This window comes from Trachemys scripta, chromosome 1 (assembly GCF_013100865.1).
Source record: "Trachemys scripta elegans isolate TJP31775 chromosome 1, CAS_Tse_1.0, whole genome shotgun sequence".
In the NCBI taxonomy this organism is placed as follows: Eukaryota; Metazoa; Chordata; order Testudines; family Emydidae; genus Trachemys; species Trachemys scripta.
In genome coordinates, this window is record NC_048298.1 from 97,590,714 (window position 1) to 97,614,187 (window position 23,474).

At 36.9% G+C, this 23,474-nt stretch overlaps 1 protein-coding gene across 2 annotated transcripts; it reads right to left on the reverse strand.

Moving 5' to 3' along the window:
• Positions 1 to 577: 577 nt before the first annotated feature.
• HCFC2 (host cell factor C2) lies at positions 578 to 23,474 on the reverse strand. Of its 2 annotated transcripts, XM_034778509.1 has the most exons (16): positions 23,289 to 23,474; positions 20,831 to 20,979; positions 20,248 to 20,408; positions 17,749 to 17,957; positions 17,058 to 17,142; positions 14,649 to 14,752; positions 13,965 to 14,153; positions 12,851 to 13,030; positions 12,082 to 12,131; positions 10,849 to 11,008; positions 9,896 to 10,096; positions 8,339 to 8,415; positions 7,329 to 7,469; positions 5,744 to 5,929; positions 4,475 to 4,760; positions 578 to 3,624 (listed from the first exon to the last, which is right to left on the reverse strand). In XM_034778509.1, the coding sequence occupies exons 1-16, from the start codon at positions 23,461 to 23,463 to the stop codon at positions 3,599 to 3,601; spliced, it is 2,379 nt and encodes a 792-aa protein (XP_034634400.1). In that variant the 5' UTR covers positions 23,464 to 23,474; the 3' UTR covers positions 578 to 3,598. The 2 variants fall into 2 exon arrangements, with proteins under 2 accessions (XP_034634400.1, XP_034634393.1); XM_034778502.1 differs by lacking the exon at positions 578 to 3,624 and having other exon boundaries at positions 3,635 to 4,760.

Below are 23,474 nucleotides of genomic sequence, written 5' to 3' on the forward strand. Positions count from 1 at the left end.
GCTAGTGCTTCCAAGTCAGAATTAGATGACCGTGAGAATCATTCCCTATTTTTGATCATAACACCTGAGGTTTGTTAATAAGCAAAAACAAAGGTATTTTAATCTTAACTGCAAAATGAACATTTATAGAACATCTGCTGTTCATTGGGAAACAAATGTTTCTTATATAAGAATGAAGAATTCTCATTTGGAAGTATTTTGCTTTCAATAAATAAAAAAAAAAAAAAAGTCAGGTTGTCAAAGTTATTACAGTCATGACCAGGAAGAAGAAACAAAGACTTTTTAATTTACTCACATCTGCTCTGTCTTTCCTTATCCATCCAATTTTCTTTGGGACAGGCAGAAGAGATGCATTTGAATAGTCCAGAAATTTCTTAATCTAAAATTGTTCTGGGTAAAGGTACAGAATGTTGACATTCATGTCTGTATTATGAAAGTGCCCTCCTTCTCTGTACCTCTTAAAGCAAATTCTTAAGTTTAAAACCTAAAAGAACAAAATCTTTCAGAAGACTCTAACCTTTGAAATTTGTACACAAGTAGTTCTCAATTTAAAGTACTGACACACAACTCATTTTATAGGACAACCACTTTATTACAAAGAATAAACAATGCTTTGAAATAAGATATATTCAATTATTTTTTCATTGTACAAAACGTCAATTTTCTTTATAGAGATCATTGAAGTAACAAGCCATAAAACTATAACCACCTCAAATCAACCACCTTGAAATACCAGTTAACAATAGTATCGTTAACTATATCTCCAAAGTTTCTGGCTTGGTCATCATGTGCTCTACTTCAAACTATATTAGAAGATATTGCTATAATTACTTTAAAAACACAAAATGTTGGTTCTCGTTCATTTTATTTCAAATTTCACAAAAACATTCTTAAGTTGTTGCAATATCTGCTACAACTAGCATAACTTTTCTACTTATATAGTCAGAACTTTCATGAAAAGTCTACCAAACCCCTTGAAATTTCTACAAATCTGATACTGTATTCTGATCAATGTGGGTGTTTTGTTTACATGTATTTTACCATTTACAAATATGGAATAATGAGGACTTCTGATGCAGTTTCTCAAACAGCTAATTTCAATTGTATTTCAAATAAATTTAAAAACTGGAACAGATGACATCTCAGTATATTTGTCCAATATCTAGTTTATAAACAAATAAAATGTTTCTCTAAGATGAAACTTAGGTGGGATTTAGACATTTTGCAAGTACAGTTCTGAGAAGCAGACCTCAATGTGCATTTTCACAGTGTATAACGTAATTTAATTTTAAAGTAAAACTGCAAAGCACGGAACAGGAGATTTGCATATGTTCACTATTCAAACATTACCCAACTGGGATAACGGAAGAGAGTGAAAACTTACATAAAGCCAGCTGTAAGTACACTTACACAGAAATCGTATTTTGATTGAAAACACCACAGTTTTACCTTTGGTCAACGTGACACACCCTTTAAAAAATAAAATGTGCAAAGTATATGAAACCAAGTGCAAAAACTCCATCCATGGACGTACCCAACAGATTTTATTCTTAAATAATATCACTACAATCACAGCTACCAACCAACAAATGTTTTCTAAAGGCATCTTTCACAGTACTAATAAGAAAAGCAAAGTTATACTTTTCTAGTTACAGCCTGCGTGTAAGTGGAGATTTTAGTTACTGGGTAGTGTCAAGGTCATAACTGATAAAGTAGATCATTATACTAATGTTTTTAAGCCCATTTAACTTTGTCTGCAGGAAAAAACCCTATATAAAAATTCATGATGTGAATACTCAGCTTCAAATGAATCTGTTGAAATCAACACTATATGCACAAGTTTTTTTCTTGTCAGGTTTTCTATTGTTATGAGAAGAACTATTTATACTACACTCTTGTGTCACAATCAATTCTACAACGAAGATTTGTAAAGTCCCCAGTGCTTTTACATGGCATCACAGATTGTGGCTGTGTTAAGGCTGTATCAGCACTTCCATTATAAACCCTGACTTTTAGAAGTCTAAAGTTTGGCCATAAAATTTACTTCAGCATATTTGGGTTAGCCAATCTTTTCTTGAGAATCTTTTACCAAATATCTATGCCCCCATTAAAAACCAAAACAAAATAAACAGGCAAGTCTATTCTTAATTTTTAAGATTACATATTTACAGTGCATGTTCTTAACGTAAATGTAAGGGAAAAAGGCAAGTAATTCCATCTTGCTGTATATTCTTTTGGCATCGAAGGAAAAATTTAAAGTGCAAAGTATAAACTTCATTGCACATGTGCAGTAACTCATTTAATAAAAATTATTATTAGTTGCCTCAAAATCTATTCACCTAGTAGCCTCACACAATTCAGCCATTTTACTCTGACTTTGGTAAACAAATGATTTTTTAAAAATAAATAGCATTGAAATGTTTACATTTGTTCTATTTTCTTTAGCACAGGAATGGATCAACCTATTCCTAACAGCAGTGCTTTTTGAGCTAAACAGCTATCTAATTAATGAAAAATGACTGACAGGTAAATGGGAGTATTGAACTGATTGCTTTACCTGTATATTTTACCAATCAAGCAGTTATGAAGACTAACTGGAATAAATATGTCATAAGAATTAGCATATAATATGTGCAAAACTGCTTACCATGTATTTTAACTTTGGTTAAATTTTTAGACTAAAATATTACAGAAATGTTATGGAAGCAACACAAGCGATTACAAACATAAGAATGAGGTACATTAAATTCTTATTAGTGCAAAAAGCAAGCATATGCTGGAAGCAAAGCATATGGGTTTAAAAAAAAAAATGGATGAATCCTCATGAAGGGTTTAATAGTAGACCAGAGAGGTCTCTTTGTAAACATTAAGAATATTTACAGATTTAAGATTTGTACAACTTCAAAAGGATAATCCCAACTAATAGTAGTGCATTTACATTACATTTATATTTTTCATAACAGAAGTGACTAAGTTTCCTAGTATTTGCATATCTTCAGGGAATGCCTTTAAAGATTAAAATATTTGTTACAAATAGTAGAAAAATCATTTCTTTACAAAAAGTATATATATTAAAATATTCTATACATTTTAAGATACCATAATAAATGGAAATGTTCACCTTGCACTCAGATACCACAGTGATGAATGTGGTATAAGAACTTCAACTGAACAGAGATCATGAGGCTTTACAAAGTTATCTGTGCAATGACATTTTAACATGGGCAATCTCTACGAAATCTTTTAAAACTGGCACAAGTGGCGGTTAATCTTGTACACCTGCAATTGTAACAAATTTAAATTCTGCTTCAAGAGTCAATTTCAGATTTAAAAGGCAGTGATTGTTAAAACGTTAATTATTAAAATGGTTGTTGATAGAAGATAGTCAGTATCTAATTATTTATCTTCACTATAAGAATTTCCATATATGGTAGTTCAACCTGAGCAAGGCTGCATAATGCTGATGTTTAAAATATAAAAAAAAGTGTTCGTATAAATTTAAGATAAAAACAATGCAAAAATAAAATATTTGGAGCATTTACAAAATATTACAAATGTTAAACACTACATTCATAACTTGAATTGTATTATGGTGCTTCTATTTTGAACTTGATGTTTTCATTTCTGTGAAAAGAAGGAGACACACTATTATCTATATGAAGTCATGGAACATTTAAGTGGTCTGACATGTTCAAACAGACCATATTCTTGAAGCTTGTATCTAGAGATTTCAATATATAGATTATTGCCAAAACCCTCAAAGCAGGGCTGGAATAGTAAATGCCAAACTGAACTCTTCTACGTGGTCTTCCCCCAGATTAGAGAAACAGTTTTCAAGTGTGAACAATATTGTTTTCTAATAGCTCACTTTTGGTTTGAGCCCTGCAATTGTTCTACTGGTTTAAATGTAAAGGCTAGAAAGTAGTAACAAGTGGCTCATTGTCCTAATAAGCCAAGATACTAACACAATTTCAGAAACCTTAAGAGAAAGCAGTGATTTCACTGCTCTTACTGGAAGTGAACAAAATCAGGACACCTCATACAGAGGCAATAAATTACTCTCTGATTAAAGAGGAAAAAGGACAGAAGGATCCAATCAAAACAGTGGATGCTACTAGGTTAGTTGGCAGTATCAGCAGGACAAAAATGTTGAAGTTGAAATGAAGCTAATTAGAATCTAAAGTTTGGTTGGGTTCTTTCTGATAATGTATACCTGTGGGGTGAACCAGTATAATGATTCAGTATTTTTTTACTTTTTAGCTTCTACTTGCATCCAAATTAATAGAACAAGTTGTCTGAAAGTTTTAAGCGGAACTTAAATTAATGACCAAATATTTCTAAAAACTCTACAGATCGTTCAGGCAGAAGAGGCTGCATGCTGCTAAGGAAAAATGGACTCAACAACAGTTTGATAAATAGTTTTCTCATAGTACAGATAAATCCCATTTAACACTACATTTGGTATCCACTTTACCTTGAAGCCATCGAACTTGCGTGGCTGGTCCATACCCTCTCTCATTCTTTGCAGAAATCCTGAACACTATAGCAGGTCTGGAGGTGTAATCAACATGGGCATTTGAAAGCTGTGCAGCAGTCACCATACATGATGTTTTAAGACCACAGTATATTTTCATAAATACAAGCTGATTTGGGTTTTCATGTACTTGTGTGGTACGAATAGCTAAGTAAGCCGAATATTCCAAAATATTTCCAGAAAGTGAAACAGGTGGCTCCCATGAAAGATGAATACAGTCTACACTCTGGAGAAAAATTTGAAACATTATAGTATCACAATGTGTTGATACTCAACTGTAAATTAAGCACATTACATAAAGTTCCATTACCATTTAAGTGTGGTTATACTCTACAGAGAATGAAAAGGCACATTCTTACTCAGACCACCAATCCTTATGTTTGTTCTGAGTCGCAGCTGCTTACTTTACTTACAAAAGCATTTACTACCTTTTACTCTTGATAGCAAGCCTGAGCTAAAACAGGTATGGAAAACAAAACTTCTACTCTAGCTTATGCAAAACAAACAAAGAGCAGAACAAACACCGGGATTCCAGATGTACAAATAAGGGAATGAGGTGGTGTAAGTGTAAATAATGGAAGAAACTATTTAAAAATGTATTATTGGTAATATAACATGAGCCAGAAAAAGCAGAGACTGATTTTCAGATCCCAAGTTGAATTTGTTGGGCTGGCAGTTAAAAAAAACAAAAACAAAAAAACCCCATCTTTAAATTTGTACACTTACAAATAAAAACAGTCATTGAGACACAAATATTAAATTTCAATGTCATTTTAAAAACTTCTCAGAGTGACCAACATTTTAACATGATTACTACCTGATTTATAAAAAAACCAACATTCTAAAACATCACCATTCTTTGGATCTTTTAATGTCTTGTTGTCGGGCCTTTTCTTTTAGGCTGCAAGCACCTCAGGACAGAGACAGTTTAACACAACACTAGACAAAGTCTGTACTGATCAGAGAAAAGTATTTGTTACCCGGTAATAATATTTTCATCAACACCTCTATCTCAATGTTAAGTGTCTGAATGTGGTTCATAACAAGAAGGCCACACAAAAAAGTGTTACAGCACGTAGAATTTACCCACCAACTTTTGACAATATATGCTAGGACAGTTTTTTTAAGTAAAAATCCCAGAAATTACCAGATTAGGTTTGGGAGACAACACAACACTATACAAACTGAAATCCTAACCAGCTCTCTCACCTTGGTGATTCTGACTGTTGAAGGTGCCCCAGGAAAACCCGGAATGCAGGTTTTAAATTCACTGACTTTACTGAAAGGGCCGACACCACAGCCATTAATTGCAGCAACCCTGAACCTGTACACAGTGCCTGGAAAGAGATCCTGTTTCTTAAGTGAACTGTAGTCTGGAACATCTGCATTTTCCACCTGAAAATTTAAATAATGCAAAATTCGAGTAAATAAGTTTACCTGTAAAACACTATAAAAAAAAAATCACACCTAACCTAATAGATTAGCAGCTGGCAGGCTCAGTTTAAGCAAAAACTAAATGTAAAGTGATTTTAGAAGTGTGCGTGAACAGTATGTACACAGTAGATCCAAGAAGTTAGGTCAAACTGTTATAAGGGTTAAAGAGAAGCCCTTATAACAGAAGCGTTTAGGGAAAGTTTATAATCCCCAGAAGTAATAAAGAAATCCTCAGCTGCTGTTTCACTGTGAATTGTGCTCTGTTATACTGAACACAACATATTATGGCTTGTTTGTTTTTTCCATCTGATTATGGTCAGCGATAAAGGCAGGATACTGGACTAAAGAGAAATTATTTGCTTTGGCAGGGAACACAGGAGTTGCCATACATTGCTTTGTATTAGTGGCACAATTCTATGAGTTTTCTTTAAACAAACTAAATATATATTTTTATTTCAGTAATTTACAAAAATCATACTAATTAAAGCACTGACCTACTGCAGAGGAATGATAGATAAGGTAAAAAACAATTAAAACTGTAATCCCTATTTTCGCTTCCTGAAAAATGCTTTTTGATTGCTTTCTCGCATTAGTGTAAATGATTTAAAAAAAAAAAAAAAAAAAAGACAGTGAAGGGACTGGCACAAGTAAGCTTTTTAAGTTATGCATTTGAAAAAATGTATAGTCTTATGCCCAAGCTATTATATTTTGTCCCTTAACTTTTTTTTTTTATTTCAAAAGTTGCTGTTTATAGTCATGAGATATAACTTTGACTTGACATGAAAATAAAGTTGTATAAATCTTTAAGTCACTATGCTGCTAACCAATACAGAATTCATTCATTTGTTTAAGGACATGTGTAATGTCAAACAATGTTAATGAGCATTAAAAAGAGTCACAATTAAAGGAGAAGAGACCTCAGTGAATAAGTTTCAAAGTTGTATTTAAACAGATACTAGATTAAAAATGTATAGCTAAACCACACCATTTCTTAATTTTGAAATCCAGTTGCAGTTTCTACGTTTTCATACCTCCAGTGATCACACACAAAAAGTTCCTCCTGGTTTGAAAATTTACCAGCTTGAGAGCTATTTCCTATGTAACGCTGGCATAAAACTAGTAAAAACTTAAGTGCGCCTTCCCTATAATCATGCATTTTATTCAGCTGGTTCAAGATTTAGCCTCAGAAAAACCATAAGTAAGCAAGATATCTGCCAGCATCCTTTGTATCCAGAACTCCTATTAGCACTAGCTCCTTCCACAGTGTGCCAAACCAAGAAATTCCCAAACCTTTAGTCTCTACCAGTTAATATACATGGGAAACACATTCCAAAATTAAGAATACACAAATAGCACTTACCTTGTTGGAGATGCTTAATTTTTCTTCTGGCAACAAATAGTACTGGCTCACCAAAGCACTGTTGCTTTTAAAAATTCCTACATCGTACCACTGTCGTTCTCTTGTTTTCACTGTTGCCATCTGCCTTAGTGGAGTAGTTTTCTAATTTTGAGGAACACGTTATATAGACCACACATACTTTAACACAACATAAAAAAGTCACATTTCACAAAACTAAAATGTATGAAAAAAGAACTCCCAGTCACTCCAGTAAGTTACACGTTGCTGTACTTCAAAAGAACAAATATACATTTACTACACAAATGCAGTTAAAATACTGAGTGGTTAAACTTGTTAAAAACACTGGTACTTCCAAACACATAAGGTGAAAGGTATGCAGATAGTATGTGCCAAGATATGTTAGTAAAACATATACAAATTAGAAATACAAATTGACTGATGTTCTGATGCCATTTCTAAGAGTACTGCCCCAGAAAAGAGGTTCTTCTAGGAAGGACATTCGAATTTTTGTCACCTCCAAAGGGGCAAGTAGTTCTATATTAGCTCATCTCAGAGTTCAAAAAGAACTTAATTAAATTATCTATAGGTTTGACACTATGCAGAATGCCTAATCTAAAGTATGCAAGACTACATACTTCTATTTTAATCGAAGTACTAATTACAGAATGCATTTATTACTTTATTACACATACCAGCTATATGCACATAGTTGTACTATACTGAGTGATACGAAATGGGGTCCTACACTTGAAATGTAGTTAAATTTCCTCCCACCTTTCCTGAGTAGTTGTTTCATTTACACTCTCTCAAACCAAACTGTTTGCAACACAGCTCTTATTTTTTGAGAGACTGGATACAATGTATAATTTTCATCAGTACTATTCACAGCAACCTACTAAGCAACGCATCATGTTTTTCTTTCAAACAAAATATAACTAACTACTGGGAGGGGCCTGAGACTAAGAAGAGATGTAATTATTCGGTTTTATTATGCAATGTCACATACTTACAGATAAGTGCACAGTTGAGTTATTTGTGTGACCAGTGCTGACCTTGGTTGAAGGCATTATAAAAGTAGTTTCAGCAACTGGAAACAAGAATTATATTAAAAACATTAGTTCACATAAAACAATTGACATGTAAAGACAAACTTCATAGCTTATAAAATTTGTAAATGGATTTCAGTGAGAAGTGTCTCTTGCAAAAGTCTCTTCAGTATTTAAGACGTAGTTTGGTAAGTTTTACATGCAGTGCTATTTACAACCTGACAATTTTAATAGCTTTTTTAAACTAACTGCTGGTTTTAAATTTACAGAACAACTCTTAAGAGTGTCTGGTGTTGCATGCCATTGCAGTTAAAATGGTAGCATCAACAGGAGACTAGACCTACACAATTCTAAGGCAGTGGCATTATTAATAGTTATGGCTTAAAGTAGTATATAAATTCTGTTTACATCAGTATTGGACTGTACACAAACAAATCAGACTGGGGCAGAAATTGCCTACCCAGTATGAACAACCTAAATTTTAAACCTAGGCAATGAATACTTTTAAATGTATTGCTCATGCATAAGGCTAAGATTTTGTCATGGTTATTTTTAGTAAAAAGTCACGGACAGGTCATGGGCAATAAAAATTCATGGAAGCCCGTAACCCGTCCCTGACTTTTTACTAAAAATAACCGTGACAAAATGGGGAGGGAGGGAGGTCCAGCACCCACAGCTGCTGCGGCTCCATGGTCCCCCCCGCTGCTCCTGAGACCACCAGGGATGCCCCAGGCTGGTTGAGAGTGCTAGAGTCCCCCCACCGGCTGACAGCTCCAGCTGTCGCCCCAGGGCTGAAGTGGAAAATGTCATGGAAGTCTCTGAAGTCACATAACCTGAGCCTTACTCATGCATATCAGTACAGATCATGTGAACTCTAAACAAGGAATACAGAAAATACATTTTTAAAATAATCCACCATTTGGAAGAGAAAAAAAAACTAATTCACTACATTATATAATAATTTTATTTAAGATTCAGACAAATCTAATTATTCCATTTGTATTCTGTGCTTATGTGTCAAATTTTTAGAATAGGCTTGTGTATGCAAGACATCACCAGGAGAGGGTCAACCAGTAGTTACTGCTCCCAGGGGATGGCAAATATTGCATATTCACTTCCATCAAGAAATTTTGTATTGGCATTGTTTATATATGGAGTTTACTTAACCTGCTCATTTCAGACATTTCAATCATACATTATGAGGTGGTCAGTCTAAAATAATAAATTTGGTTAATTGGTGGCTACCATTATCTAAAACGTGGATTTTTGTCAACTTATAATGAACATCTGTAGCACTTTTCACCCACACAAATCAAAATGGTTTACAAAGGTGTTTAAGGATTATCCTCATTTTAAAGTAAGACCAGGGCAGAGATCTTTCAGCTTGTCCAATATCATCAATGCCTGAACCATTATTTCAATCCTAGCCACTATTCAAAGATGACAAATTTCCCACACTAGAAGTTGGATGGCCTTAGATAAATATGGCTCAAAATACAGTATGTGAAACACATTTCAAACCTTCAGATTTTGAACTGAATGTTGTTAGTGAAGTTTCATCTTTAACAACTGCCCCATTTGTACTTGATGACTCAGTTTTAACAGCCTGCTGGGTTACCATAGTTTGTGTGCTGGAGACAGTACTGGATACAGAAGCATCAGGATTTACAGTTCGTATGTCCAAGTCATGTAATTCAGCTACATTTGCTGAAGTCTGAGGACCTGCAATATGGAAAATATTAATTCAACTTCAATATTGATGTCAATTGATAAATATCAGCCTAATCTAGTTGTTTTTTAGTCTGCTATAGGAATTGATGCTAGCCAGATTCACACTAGAATGACTCTGGTAAGATCCCTGCCAGACACCAACTTTGGTGTTATTTAATTAATATCAATTTCTCCCCCCATACCAGTTGATATATTTACACAAAACACAAAAATACCTAACTACAGACAGGTACGTGAGATGCTTCTTAGTTCCTTGATTGATAAAATAGGCCCATCTGATTAAATTCTGTTATTCTGCTAAGCATTAAATCTGGGAGGTAAACATTTTAACATTGATCAGAAAGCAATTCCTAGTAGCAAAAACATCTGCAACCTTGAAATCCTAAATTTTTGCCAGTGCATGCAATTTAAGTGACCAGGAATATTATAAACTGTAGAAGTTAGTTTCTGGGTTGATACTTTGGCATGCCAATTTTCAACCTGTAGCAACAGATCTCTCTCTTGTAGAGAGCTGTTTATAGCCAGTATTTGTCATTATAGTGACAGAACTAAACACTTTATTTTGCTTAAAGCACAACTAGGGACAAATTATGGTTTCATCTTTCCCCACTGTTATAAATATGTACAGTAATAAATACTTCATGAAAGGCTTAATTTTAAAAACACACAAATATTCTAGCTTTGCTGTATTTGCAAGATTTTAACTCCAACTTTTCTTTAGTCTCTACTGAATAAACTCTTACCTAAGGTGCACGCTGGCAAAAGCGAGGGGGCATTTGACTCTTTGAATCCTCTAGAATCTAGATGGTTTTTCTTTGTAGCTTCTTGTGTAACAATGTTTTCAGGTTCAGTAATATTTTCTTTAGCTTCTAGTTTTAGTAGTGAATTAGATGTAACTTGTACCTAGCCAAAAAGAAAGCAATTGTTTGTTTACAATAATGGTTAAAGTTTACAATTTGAGCTGCAAACATTGCAAGGACATGTTTGTTCATAAAACCTTTGCACTGGAATTTCAAATAAAGATGGAAGTAACTAAACTTGTAAAACAAGCTTTTCATAAATTCTAAATTTGATCTGATAGTGTCCTTGTAACATTCAAAGCTCTGTTTTGGAAACCACTGATATTCTTAAATGGAAGTGCACATTAAAAGTTATCAGGTACATTTAGTTTATTTGCAAATAATCACATAAAGTACAATTACGTAGGCTCAACTATATCCCAAAAAAAATTAAGAAATTTTATTAGCAATCCCACTTCCATACTCATACCAACAGGCTTCCTGCAGGAAACTATAGTGTTAAAGAAAACTTGTATTTCATTAAGATCCCCAATTAGTCTTGAGGAACAAGTTGTAGTCTTTAAGTGTCTTCAATTTTTGATTCCACACAAGTTTGCCTGTTTTAAAAGGCCTTAAACATTTATGATCTAATCTAGATTTTTGAAAGTTTAAGTCTTTTTAACCAGAATCTCTCTTTTAATGACCCTTCTTTTACTGTTAACAGGGCAGAAGGGAAGTCAGCTGTACACACACTGCTTTTCACAGATTTCCAACGGCCATATTAGGAGCCAGCTGCTACTGACAGGCTTCCAAAACACCATATTAGGAGCCTGCTACAAAGAAAGGAATTTCACCAAGGCTCTAATAAAGTAGCATATCCTCTCTGCCTCCCTGTACCCATTTTGCTGGGACTTTGATGACGAAGAAGATTTTCTTCTTGAGATCAGGCTCCCAGCTACCATAAAGTACTCAGTGCAACTGCAGCTTCCCTCTTGTATCATCAGCAATGGCTTTTCAAGACGCTCCATTCAATCAGGAAGTGAGGTAGCATCATTAGAACAAAAGTAATGAAATTAAGCAGTACATTTTTTAAGCTTAAAAATATTTCAGACTTTTTTAAAATTGGCAAATTAGGGTGGGAAGCGAGACCATCATTAAAACATTGTCCTGATTTGAGAATCTTCAGTTTACACTTACATGATTAGGAACCATGTGATTTGTTTGGCTGTGAAGATCCAGCTTGATTCCTGGAGGAAGGATGATAGTCATTGATTATAGACTTTGCTGTTGAGTAGAACCACCTTACAGGTAAACAAAAACAAACACCCATTGATTCTATGAAGCATTAAAATGCTTTATATGGAGTCTATTTTATCCCAGTGAGCAAGCGCCAGAGCAGTATGAAGGCACTTTTGTATAAATGAGAATCAGGCCCTTTGTCTTACTGTCAAAATCCCTGTTTCTAGTTACAGTAGCACTAAGTCTGAAATGAAACTGTAAGAGCAAACAAAATCAATGGAAATCCTTTTCCCACTACCTTCTCCTTCAAGTCACATACAAATAGGATGTTAAACTTACCTTTGAACTCATTCCCCACTACTTCACGTACTGGCCAAAGTCGCAGCTAGATTTCAGGATATCATATAACAAAGTACAAAATCCATTCTGAGCATTGTATTTTCCGGCCTCATATCAAAAGTTTGACTCTGTAAGGCACTTCCAGGCTCATGAAGTTCTAGCTTACATCGAGGAACCACTCCACCATTCAGCCAACTCAGGGTCAGGAAGCACAAGGGCAGTTTACAATCAGATTTTCAACTCTTGAGTTGCAGTGTGTGCACTCCCTAGGCATAGCCAAGGATCTGCCTCTTTATCTTACATATGTAACTATCCATTTTAAAATTAAGGTATCTACAGGAACCTTTGTAGAAATGTCGTTTCATCTAAGGAAATATTGCAGTATTACCTTGTGAATTCAGCAGTGCAGTCTCAGGAACCACAGTTCCACCTGTCACTGTAGGCGCTGGGGAGTCAGCATTTAACTGAAGAAGATATCCTTCAACTGTAGGAACTTCATCCCATTTTACTTGAAAAGAATTAGTTGTAGCTCTGATCAGCTGTACCTGTGATGGTGCTGGTGGTTTCTCTAAAAGACACCAATTAAATACAATTGGAATATTTAAAGTTGTTCTTTCATTGCAGTTCAAATGATATTTGTGTAATGACAGTACATCAACGGGTTCTCATTTCTCCAAATACATATGGCATAGGCCACGTGACAAAAAGCATTTTTCAAACTGGTTATCAAATAAAGCCAGAAAACACTAAATTGTCTCTCTCGAGTGTCATACAAGGCACATTTTTTCAAGTCTCCTGCCTTTTCTTACTTATTTGGCAGCAGAAAAAACAATGAGGTTTTATGCTGCACATGCAGAGGCATCACTTCAAAGATCACGGAGAACAGAGGCTCCCTAGACAGCTTTATTGAGGATGCACCCAGAAGACTGGACTAAGTATCTCTAGCACTGAATGCAATTGGACAGAATTCAACAAAAATGGCTAAGCAGCAGAAGACGACCTATGAGAAAACGTGAGAATATTATAGTTTCATTAAGCAACTAAGAGTGGAACACAACCTTTTACAAGTACCTGAATTGTGCAAACACCAAATATAGCAATTGTTTAGCGTGGTGAAAGCAGTAGGAGCAACAATAAAGTGAAATTAAGGCAAATGTAAAGAGCACATCAGGAAAAAAAAATTACAAATGTTTAGATAATATGCCCTCAGCATCTTGTACTCAAGAATCTTAGAGGTGTTTTACTGAATTTAGCCTCATAAAACCTCTTTGCAGGCCTGTGGAATTTGAGGCCTGTGAAATAGATCATTGTTTTTAGCAGAAAGCCATAACAATAATCTTTAAATGCATCAACACTGAAGCAATATTTTACTAGAAAAATCTGAGATTTAAAAGTTCACTGAATTTGCTATAGACCAAAACTTCTGAGCAGGTATGATGCCAAGTTTCTATTGTAGTAAGATGTACAACAGATTATAGTACTTTTATTATGTTCTTACACACCTGTATCTAAATACCAAAGATCTTTGCAGCAAACTTGATTGTTCCAAGCTTTTCTGTAACCATCTCTACCACTCCAGATGTACAGACGAGTGCCGACTGCCACAGCACAGTGTCCAGCTCTTGGCCCGGGTAACAAGTTCTTTTTGTCTTCCTGACAATCTGAGATTAGACCTATCCATTCCGTGGTGTCTAGTAAGTGAAACTTGAAATAATCAGTACCATTCAATAAGTGTTTTCAAAACAAGGAATACAGATAATAATCCACCTAACTAGTCAAAGGGAAAGTGATCATCTGTGAGAATATACATATGTTTATATTTACTCATTTGAATCATTAATGTTTCCAATATTCTCTAACCTCTGAAGTTAAACCAGATATCATCTACATTGCAGGCAAGTCATTTGAGCCCACACTCAAATTGATTTTTTTTTGCGAGGAGACAAATTTGTAGAAGCCATTTTCCTGATCTTTGGTTGCATCATGTGGAAATGTAGAGTAAAAAGGAATGGGTCCTAAGGTAGTTTAGTGTGCATAACTAAAAGGAAACTTGTGTCTAGTTCTAAAGTCACCTAAGAATTTTTTTTTTTTTTTTTTTTTTTTTTTAAGACTTTACTCATAGGTTTACATCTGTTAAAACAAGTGTTCAATTTATCATCATCATCAAGAAGGGCAGAAACACTAACCCAAATTTAGATAAGAAAATGAACTGGTACATTTCCATTCACCATCACGAGCAGAAATCTCATCCTCCACTGTCTGTGGAACCCATCCACCAAAAACATACATTCTAAAAATAAGGGAAGAGGGATGGGGGGGAAAAAAAAAAAAAAAGACAAAGACAAAGCTAATTAACAACATTCCCAGGCCTGTTGCATCATTCCATCTCACTACATACTCTAAGACAAAAACAGAATATTTACAGGATTTTAGTGTCTCAATCATAGTTTACAAGAGTTTGTTTATGCCCCATGTCTCTTTCTAATCGGTGCTGTTACAGGTCTACACTTATCAACTGTTGAGCAAAATAACTACGAGAAATATGCCACATTATGCACCAGGACACTTAAGAAATATGCCAGAGGTGTATTAATTTTGTATTATCAATAAAGGCACCTGAAACTGCTAGATATTTAGACGTTAAACATTTACACAGAACTTTTACAGCCCTTCCATGTATTGTTCACAACAGACCATTTTAAAAGACTGTCAGATATCAGAATTAGAAATGCGTTGTATGAAATACAATCTGATAACATTTTTTAGGAATAACAAAAATCAGAAGTTGTGATCTTGCTTCAGAGGGCACTCTTCTTCTTCCCCCACCCCATACATACAACCTGTACGGAGATTAAATTGGAAGCAAGTATATTTACTTTGTTAAAGCTATCTGATGGACTGAGTTATGCTAGCAGGTAAAAGAGTAATCTAGAGCAATGGTTCTCAATCAGGGATATACATATCCCCGGGAGTACTCCAAGGTCTTTCGGGGGTACAGCAACTCATCTATATATTTGCCTAGTTTTACAACACGCTACATAAAAAGCGCTGGCGAAGTCAGTACAAGCTAAAATTTCATACAACTTGTTTATACTGCTATATATATATATATACACACATACACACACTGAAATGTAAGTACAATATTTATATTCTAATTGATTTATTTTATAATTTAATGGTCAAAATGAGAAAGTAAGCAATTTGTCAGTAATAGTGTGCTGTGACACTTTTGTATTTTTATGTCTGATTTTGTAAGCAAGTAGTTTTTAAGTGAGATGAAACTTGGGGTATGCAAGACAAATCAAACTCCTGAAAGGGGTACAGTAGTCTGAAAAGGTTGAGAGCGACTGATCTAGAGAGTAAAAGAATACACAGCAATTTTCCAGATTTTAGGTGTTATTTTGTATAGTTATACAAAGGAACTAGGGAAAGAATTAGATACATGCATGACTCAGTCTAATTAAATGATTCTGGATACAGAATTCAGTTTTGTTGATGGAAGTTTATGGGGCAGGGGGGGAGGGTGCACATGCATGTGTGTATATATTTCCACAGCACTTTGATGGCCTATGAAATGAAAAGGTACAAGTAATGATCAAGCTCTACCTCTCTCCCCCTAAATTGTTAGCAGCAGTATTGCCTGGAAACATCTATTCAAGCTAAATGTTATTTATACGTCTTTTTAAAATATCACTCTAAAGTTTAGCATTTCAACGTACACTCCCCCCCCCCCCCTTCCCTACTCTCACTCAGTATCTGGAATGTTTCTCTCTCCTTTCTTTCTTCAACTCCAGTATATTACAATATTGAAGTCCCTAAAAAGCTATAGAATGACCCATCTTTCAGATAATTGTATGTGTTACCATATGTTCAAATATTACACTACCTGTTTTATGGATTATCATTATGCAATCGCAAAAGCGCATGGGTGGTTATTTACATGTATTAAAAGCTGTCTCTATTTTCATGAGTTTTTGAAATTTGTTAAATGTTATGGCGTGAGGTGAAAAGCTGTGAATACAGAAAACTATGTACCTACTACTATCTACCAACAAAGAGATCCAAGAAATTACCAACCAGCAGCTCGTCTCCACTAGAATTAGAAGGATGCGTTGGGCATATTTGGGGCATGTATTCCGGATGCCAATATGCAGGCTCCCACATGATGCTGTTAAGTGGAAGCCAACGAGTGTGAGGAAATGAGGGTGGCCAAAAGAAACCTTAAGACCACCCTTTAGCAGGGAGAGCAGAAGAGTTGATCTCAATACCACAGAGCAGATGGAAGCAGCAGCTAATGACAGAGAGGAATGGAAGAGACTGGTTTCTGCCCTGTACGCCAACATTGGCGTGGGAAGGATGTAATAGTCATAGTAATAATATTAAAATTCACTAACAGCCTTAATTTAGATGATGGCACATTGCTATTTCCATAGATTCCACAAAGGCACAACATCCAGAAGAGCATTCCACAAGGCCAAAGCTGTTTTATGTTGTACAGTGGTGGGTAAGGGTAATCCAATACAGAAACACTATATCATCATTCTCCTACTAGGTGTACCTTTCTATAGTTGAGCTTTTAACAACAGACATACTTGTTTCCTATTACATTGGCTGTATGGAGACTGCGAGGAAGTGGCACCGTCCCCTTAGTTTCTGGTCTTGACCAGGTCATTGTTTCTAAAAAAAAAAAAAAAAAAAAAAAAAAAAAAATAAGATAGCATTTCAGTAGAGTAATAAATATATCCTATATAGCTATTTGTGCATATCACTTCCTAGATTTCAGAAAATACTGTGCATGTACCTACTATTAATTAGATTTTAACAAAGCAGGAAGGTAGCCCCTTTCAAGCTAATATCTATATGCATATTTACACAGTTTAAGAACTTCACACTAAGATGATGTTTATGTTGACTGTCCTTTTCAGAGTTATATAATAGGTTGACAAACCTGTTTACCAATTTGAAATGGGATTATAATCTCAAATTTCACTAAGGCTAATAAATTTTTAATTATTTTGGTAAGAATATTTAAGATATCCTAGCAAAACCAATGATCTCGGTGTGCAAGTGAATGTTGCAGTATGTTAGTGGTAAAAGTAATACAGTCACAGAAATCTGACACATCTTGTCCCACTGAATAAAATGGCATTAAAACTACACACTGGATGTCAGTAAATCATGTGTTAACTGCACTTATATATCATATCAGTGGTCGTCATAGGGTTTCACTTTCCTCAACACCAGATATGCACTTAAACTGCTTCACACATTGACCGAACTCACCTATGTCAAGCTCCCAAAGGTCATTAAGTCGACAGCCACACATCCCTCCAAAAATATACATCTTTGGATTTCCCAAACCTTTTCTGCAATACACAATGGCTGTGTGGGATTCTCGAGGAGAAGGCAAGATCCCTTTGGTCATTGGAACGCTCCATCCTACAACTCCAGAACCATGTTGCAGCTCCAGTTCATAGAAATCATTTAAATATCTAGTGTAATATTAGGAAGATATTGAAAAATATAACTGAAGGATTATAAAAGGGAACATTGCTGAGGGTCTAAAATTCACCTCTAAGTTGTTGTTTTTTTTTTCCCCAAAAGGTTATCATAGCAGAGCTATAATGATTTTATTTTTACAGTACCCAAACATTTGATGGTAGGGGCTCTACAAACAGAATAAAAACAAACTCCACAAAATAGCATTCTTTTCAAACAAGCAAAAAGGAGGAAGATCCAATTTATAAAAGGGAAACTAAACATAGGGCCAGTATTCATTCTAAAAATACTGAGATGATATTTAACGAGGAACAAAATATGGGTAGATATCAGGCACAAACTGTACATTGAAGAAAGTCTGCTTTCATACCATCTTTGACATGTGGCATTCCACAAAAAAGCCATATTCAAAAGTGACACCAAGATTCTTAGCATGATTCACTACATCTGAACAAATTTCCTCAGCAATGGAAGAGCTGCTTGCAAAACTGTAAATGATAAATACACTCTGATATGGTGCATCAGCAGAATATGAGCAGAATGCCCTTGGGTTGGTCAGTGAAGGGGGAATTCACCATTTATTGCTGAATTAAATGAAATCCACTTATTGCAAGTTACTTTTAGAGAACTGTCCGAGTTCTGATACTTGTTTCAGTCAAATCTTGTTTAATAGGGAGAATAGAGTTTTGGCACTTTACTGCAGCTAGCCAGTTGCAAGTGGTCTTAACTGCAGATCACGGGGGGTGGGGGGGGGGGGGGGAGAAAGAGTATTTTCAGTTTTGATATCCAATGTGTGTTGATTTAAAATTAACTGTACTTTGAAGTGTTTGTAAATGCAGCACATCCCATGGTTCTCTACAACCTCCTAGTGAACAAATCTTCCAACCCAAATCCATTGAAGCAGGAAGACTCATGGGAACTTCAATTAAAGTAACTTAAATTAAAAATACTAATAGCATACCAAAGCACTGTATAAAGATATATATGGGTATGTCTACATTATAAGTGAACACCTGTGGCTGGCCCATATCTGCTGAATCGTGCTTGTGGGTCTCAGGCTAAGGGATTGTTTAACTGCAGTGTAGACATTTGGGTTTGGGCTGGAGCCCAGGCTCTGGAATCCCCCCAGGTTGCAGGTTGCCAAAGCCCAAGCTCCAGTCTGAGTCCAGGCACTTACATCACAGTTAAACAGCCCTGAGCCTGAGCCCCAGTCAGTTCACATGAGCGTTTAATTGCAGTGTAGACATACCCAATAAGGTCATCTGATGTTTTTCCAACAGGAGATTGAAGGAGAGAGACTACTGTTCAGAAATTTAGTAGCTAATCCTGGAGTTCCACAAAACGGCAGTCTATTCAGCTTCCACTGCAAATATGTCAGAGCTTCTAGCCCAGGGATGGGCAAACTTTTTGGCCTGAGGTCCACATTGGGGTTCCGAAACGGTATGGAGGGCAGGTGTAGTGTATTAAATTGCTCCCCATAGGAATGTGCTACTTACGGAGCCCCAGGACTGGCAGCTGTAAGTAGTACACCATAAGTAGCACATTCCTTCGGGGAGCAATTTAATACACTACACTCAGGTAGGGAAGGCTGTGCCTCTCCGAACAGCCTGGACCCCATCCCCTATCCATCCCCCCACTTCTTGCCCTCCTGACTGCCCCCCTCAGAACCCCCGACAAACCAACCCACCCTGCTTCCTGTCCCGACTGCGCCAACCCCTATCCACACCCCCGCCCCTTGACAGGCCCCCCCGGGACTTCCATGCCTATCCAACCACCCCTGTCCCCTGACTGCCCCCAGGGACCCCCTGCCCCTTATCCAACCTCAGGACTGGCAGCCATAAGTAGTACACCGTAAGTAGCACATTCCTATGGGAAGCAATTTAATACACTACACCCGGCGGCTCTCACAGCTGCGCTGCCCGGCAAGAGCTCTCAGCCCCACCGCCCAGAGCGTTGGCGGCACGATGAGCTGAGGCTGCAGGGGAGGGGACGGGGGCTAGCCTCCCTGGCAGGGAGCTCAAGGGCCAGGCAGGACGGTCCCACGGGCCGTAGTTTGCCCACCTCTGTTCTAGCCAGTTCTCCCTGCAACAAGCCTAATGGGAAGACTATAGCAAAGGTTTAGTTTGCAAAGGCTATCTAACATGCATTTCTAATAATTCCATCACTTTACCATCTGGGACATGAAAAAAATTTCTTCTTCATTGAACAGTTTGGAAGCTTTTTTGGTTTGTGTCTTGTTACATCTATTATTTATATATTTTGATTAAACCCAAATCAGCATACCTGGGAATGTTATTGTTTGAATCTTCACTTTCATTTGCCAGGCCACCAAATAAATAACACTTGTTACCATATAAAGAAAAGCTGTGGCCAAGTCGAGGACAAGGTAGTGAACCAATAGATGGAGGCTGAGGTTTTACTTTTTTCCACAGCCATCGACTTGCCTTAAGGGGGGGGAGGGGGAGGAAAGAGAGAAAGAGGGAGGAAAAAAAAGAAAAAAGAGCTTCAGAAATCAAATCTGCTCACATACAATCAATAAGTGTAATTTGAGAGTCAAGATGATAACATCATGGACTATTCTTTGCATATATTCTGTATAATGTTTAGTTGAGTATTAATTTATTGAATATTTCCTGATACCCTCCTAAATCAAACAGGAATAAAGCTAAGTAACAACTGATAATAAATTAATGATGAAGTAAAACCTAATTACAATGCTTATCCACGCCAGCTTTCTAAGAGTCACAGCCTGTCAGATCATTCCAAACTCAATGTATTATTTTACTTAAATAGAAGTGGAATCTTTTTGCTGCATTTATCCATTTTGCTATCTTTAAAACTGAAAGGTCTTTATTGCGTTTCTTACCTGTAATTCATATAAATCATTACTGTATCTTCCATATTCAACCATTCCTCCGAACACTAATATTCTGGTACCATCGCAGACAAATCCATGGGCTGCACAGCCTGGAGGAATATCTCCTCTAACAGCAGGAAGAAACCACTGATTTGTAGCTATAGTATAAAAAAAAAAATTTTTTAACACCAACAGAGTGAATTGATGCTCCTTTAACAACTCTGCCATCAAAAGAGGGACACATAAGAGACACTTTTTCTTCTTTATTGACTGTAGGTGGCTCTGAATGGGAAAGGATAACAATAAAGAGGTTATAAAATAAAAAAGCAAGTCAATTGATGGAAACAACACATTAATCACTGCTCTGTGAAACAGGTGTTACTGAACATAAACTCTGGCAAGTCAAGTGTAAAAGTATAATTAGTCAGGCCAAAAAAGAATCTGCAGAGCAACTAGCAAAAAACAAAAACTAATAGTAAAATATTTTAAGCACATCAGAAACAGGAAGCCCGCCAAACAATCAGTGGCGCTCCTGGATGATCGAGATGCTAAAGAAGCACTAAAGGAAGACAAGGCCATTGCGGATAAGTTAATTTAATTCTTTGTATCAGTCTTCACTGCAGAGGATGTGAGGGAGATTCCCATATCTGAGACATTCTTTTTGGTGACAAATCTGTGGAACTGTCCCAGATCGAGCATACAAGATCAAAGTGTGTAACTGTCATGCCCAAGCTCACACAACAGAAATAGTTCTGGCTTCCTATACTAAGTTCTAGATCACATACTCTATGCCCCTGTCGACACTAGAGAACCTTTTGAAAAAATTCCCATTATTGCCAACACCAGTTCAGATTAATCGAATTTAGCAACTTTCAGAGTTTTAGTGAAGATGTGGTTCCCATTACTGACACTGTTTTCAGCACTATGTCATCTAACCCTGCTATCACAAAGTCTAACTAGATTGGTGCAGAAACTGAATTAATGTTAACAACTGCAGGGAATTCTTCACTATTATCCCTAGAGAAGACATGGCCCAGGTAACTAGTAAAAGTCTCTCACACTACTCAGACTCACTGACTTCCACAGACTCTTTCCCAAAGAAAAGACATCTTTCTACTGTGAATGAAATAAAGGTCAAAGTCACATACCCTTTTACTACCATACAGTGTTTTAAAGGGACAGTCAATTTGACATCTAGTCAGAGTTAAAAAGTTCTGTTATATTTACCCCTACCAGTAATACATGTACATTTGAATTTTCTTATTGTAAATATTTTTCTCCCCTTTTGCTGTCAGATTCCTCCCCTCCCACACACACACTTGCACACAATAGGGGAAACTATTAAACGAATTCTACAAGAAATACAGTAAATACACAAAGTAAAATGTAAATAACACTTTCCCCAATCTCCTGTGTTATTTATAACACTATAGAAGATTAGGACATTTTAAAAAGTGGGGTTTTTAAACTGACTGCATCTGTTAAAGTGTAGCAAAGTCCTATCTGCAAGCTGGTATGGTAAAATTTTGCTCAGAAGAAAACCTAACATTTCTCCTCTTAATGAGCTACCTTCAAAATATTTTCACAATCCCTGACTTCAGCTAAAATGCTTTCACAAAAATCATACAACCTTTTTTTTTTTTTTTTTTTTTTTTGCTTTTTTTATATGTTTCTAGAGTACTTGCATTTGGAGAGGTAAAATGATGGTATAGCTCTCATTTTCTCAACTTGGGTGTCCTTTAATTCTTATCCCAACCAGCAGAAGCAGCCTACTTATTCCCCATCTTATGCCACACACTGAAATTCTACACAACTATCCCAGTCGGATGGGATTCTGTGCAGTAAATCTTTCAGCATCTAAACTTTCATGAATAATATAAAGTTAGTCTTCAGGAGTGGCTATCTAGAAAAACTCCCAATGCAGCCACATTCACTTTTCTAACCCAGAACTATTTCTCTTCATATTCAGTGCCTTGAGCTGCCACCAGAAGGAACAAGTGGGATTTGGAGGATGAAGGAGAGACAAGAGGAATAAACTACTCTCCAGTTGCTCAACAGGCACCTTCTCAGTCAATTCCATCCAACCCTCCCTAGCTAAAGAGGAGAATATGACAGATTCACACGTGGGGACTTAACTTCCTTTGCCTTAGAAGAGGGAGTAAACCCAGCCTCGGCATTCAAATGCTGGCACAACGCCAGTAGGACCCAAATCTAGGGAAGATTTTTCTCTCAGCGGCCTGCAGCCCACACAACAGCAGCTGCCGCCAGGCACCCAGGGCTGAACCCGAGTCCCACGGAAATCAGCGGAGCAGAGATAGGAAACATCCCGCCCGCCCCCTCACACACGTGTACCCCCATATGCCCGCCCGCACCCCTGGCTCCCTGGGGAGATCCGCTCAGCCCCAGCGCGCCCAGCCCGGCCGTGGCGGCGGCTCCGGACCCGCCCGCAGCGGGCCGCGCCCCGTACCCGTGTTGTAGACGTGCAGCTCGTCGGCGATGCCCTCGTTGCCGCCCCCGAAGATGATCACCAGCTCGCGGATGGCCACGGCGCGGTGCCCGTGGCGGGAGCGGGGCACCGGCCCGGTGGACGAAGGGACCCGCCTCCAGCTCAGGGCAGCAGCAGCGGCGGCGGCCGCCGCCATCTTGGCGCCAC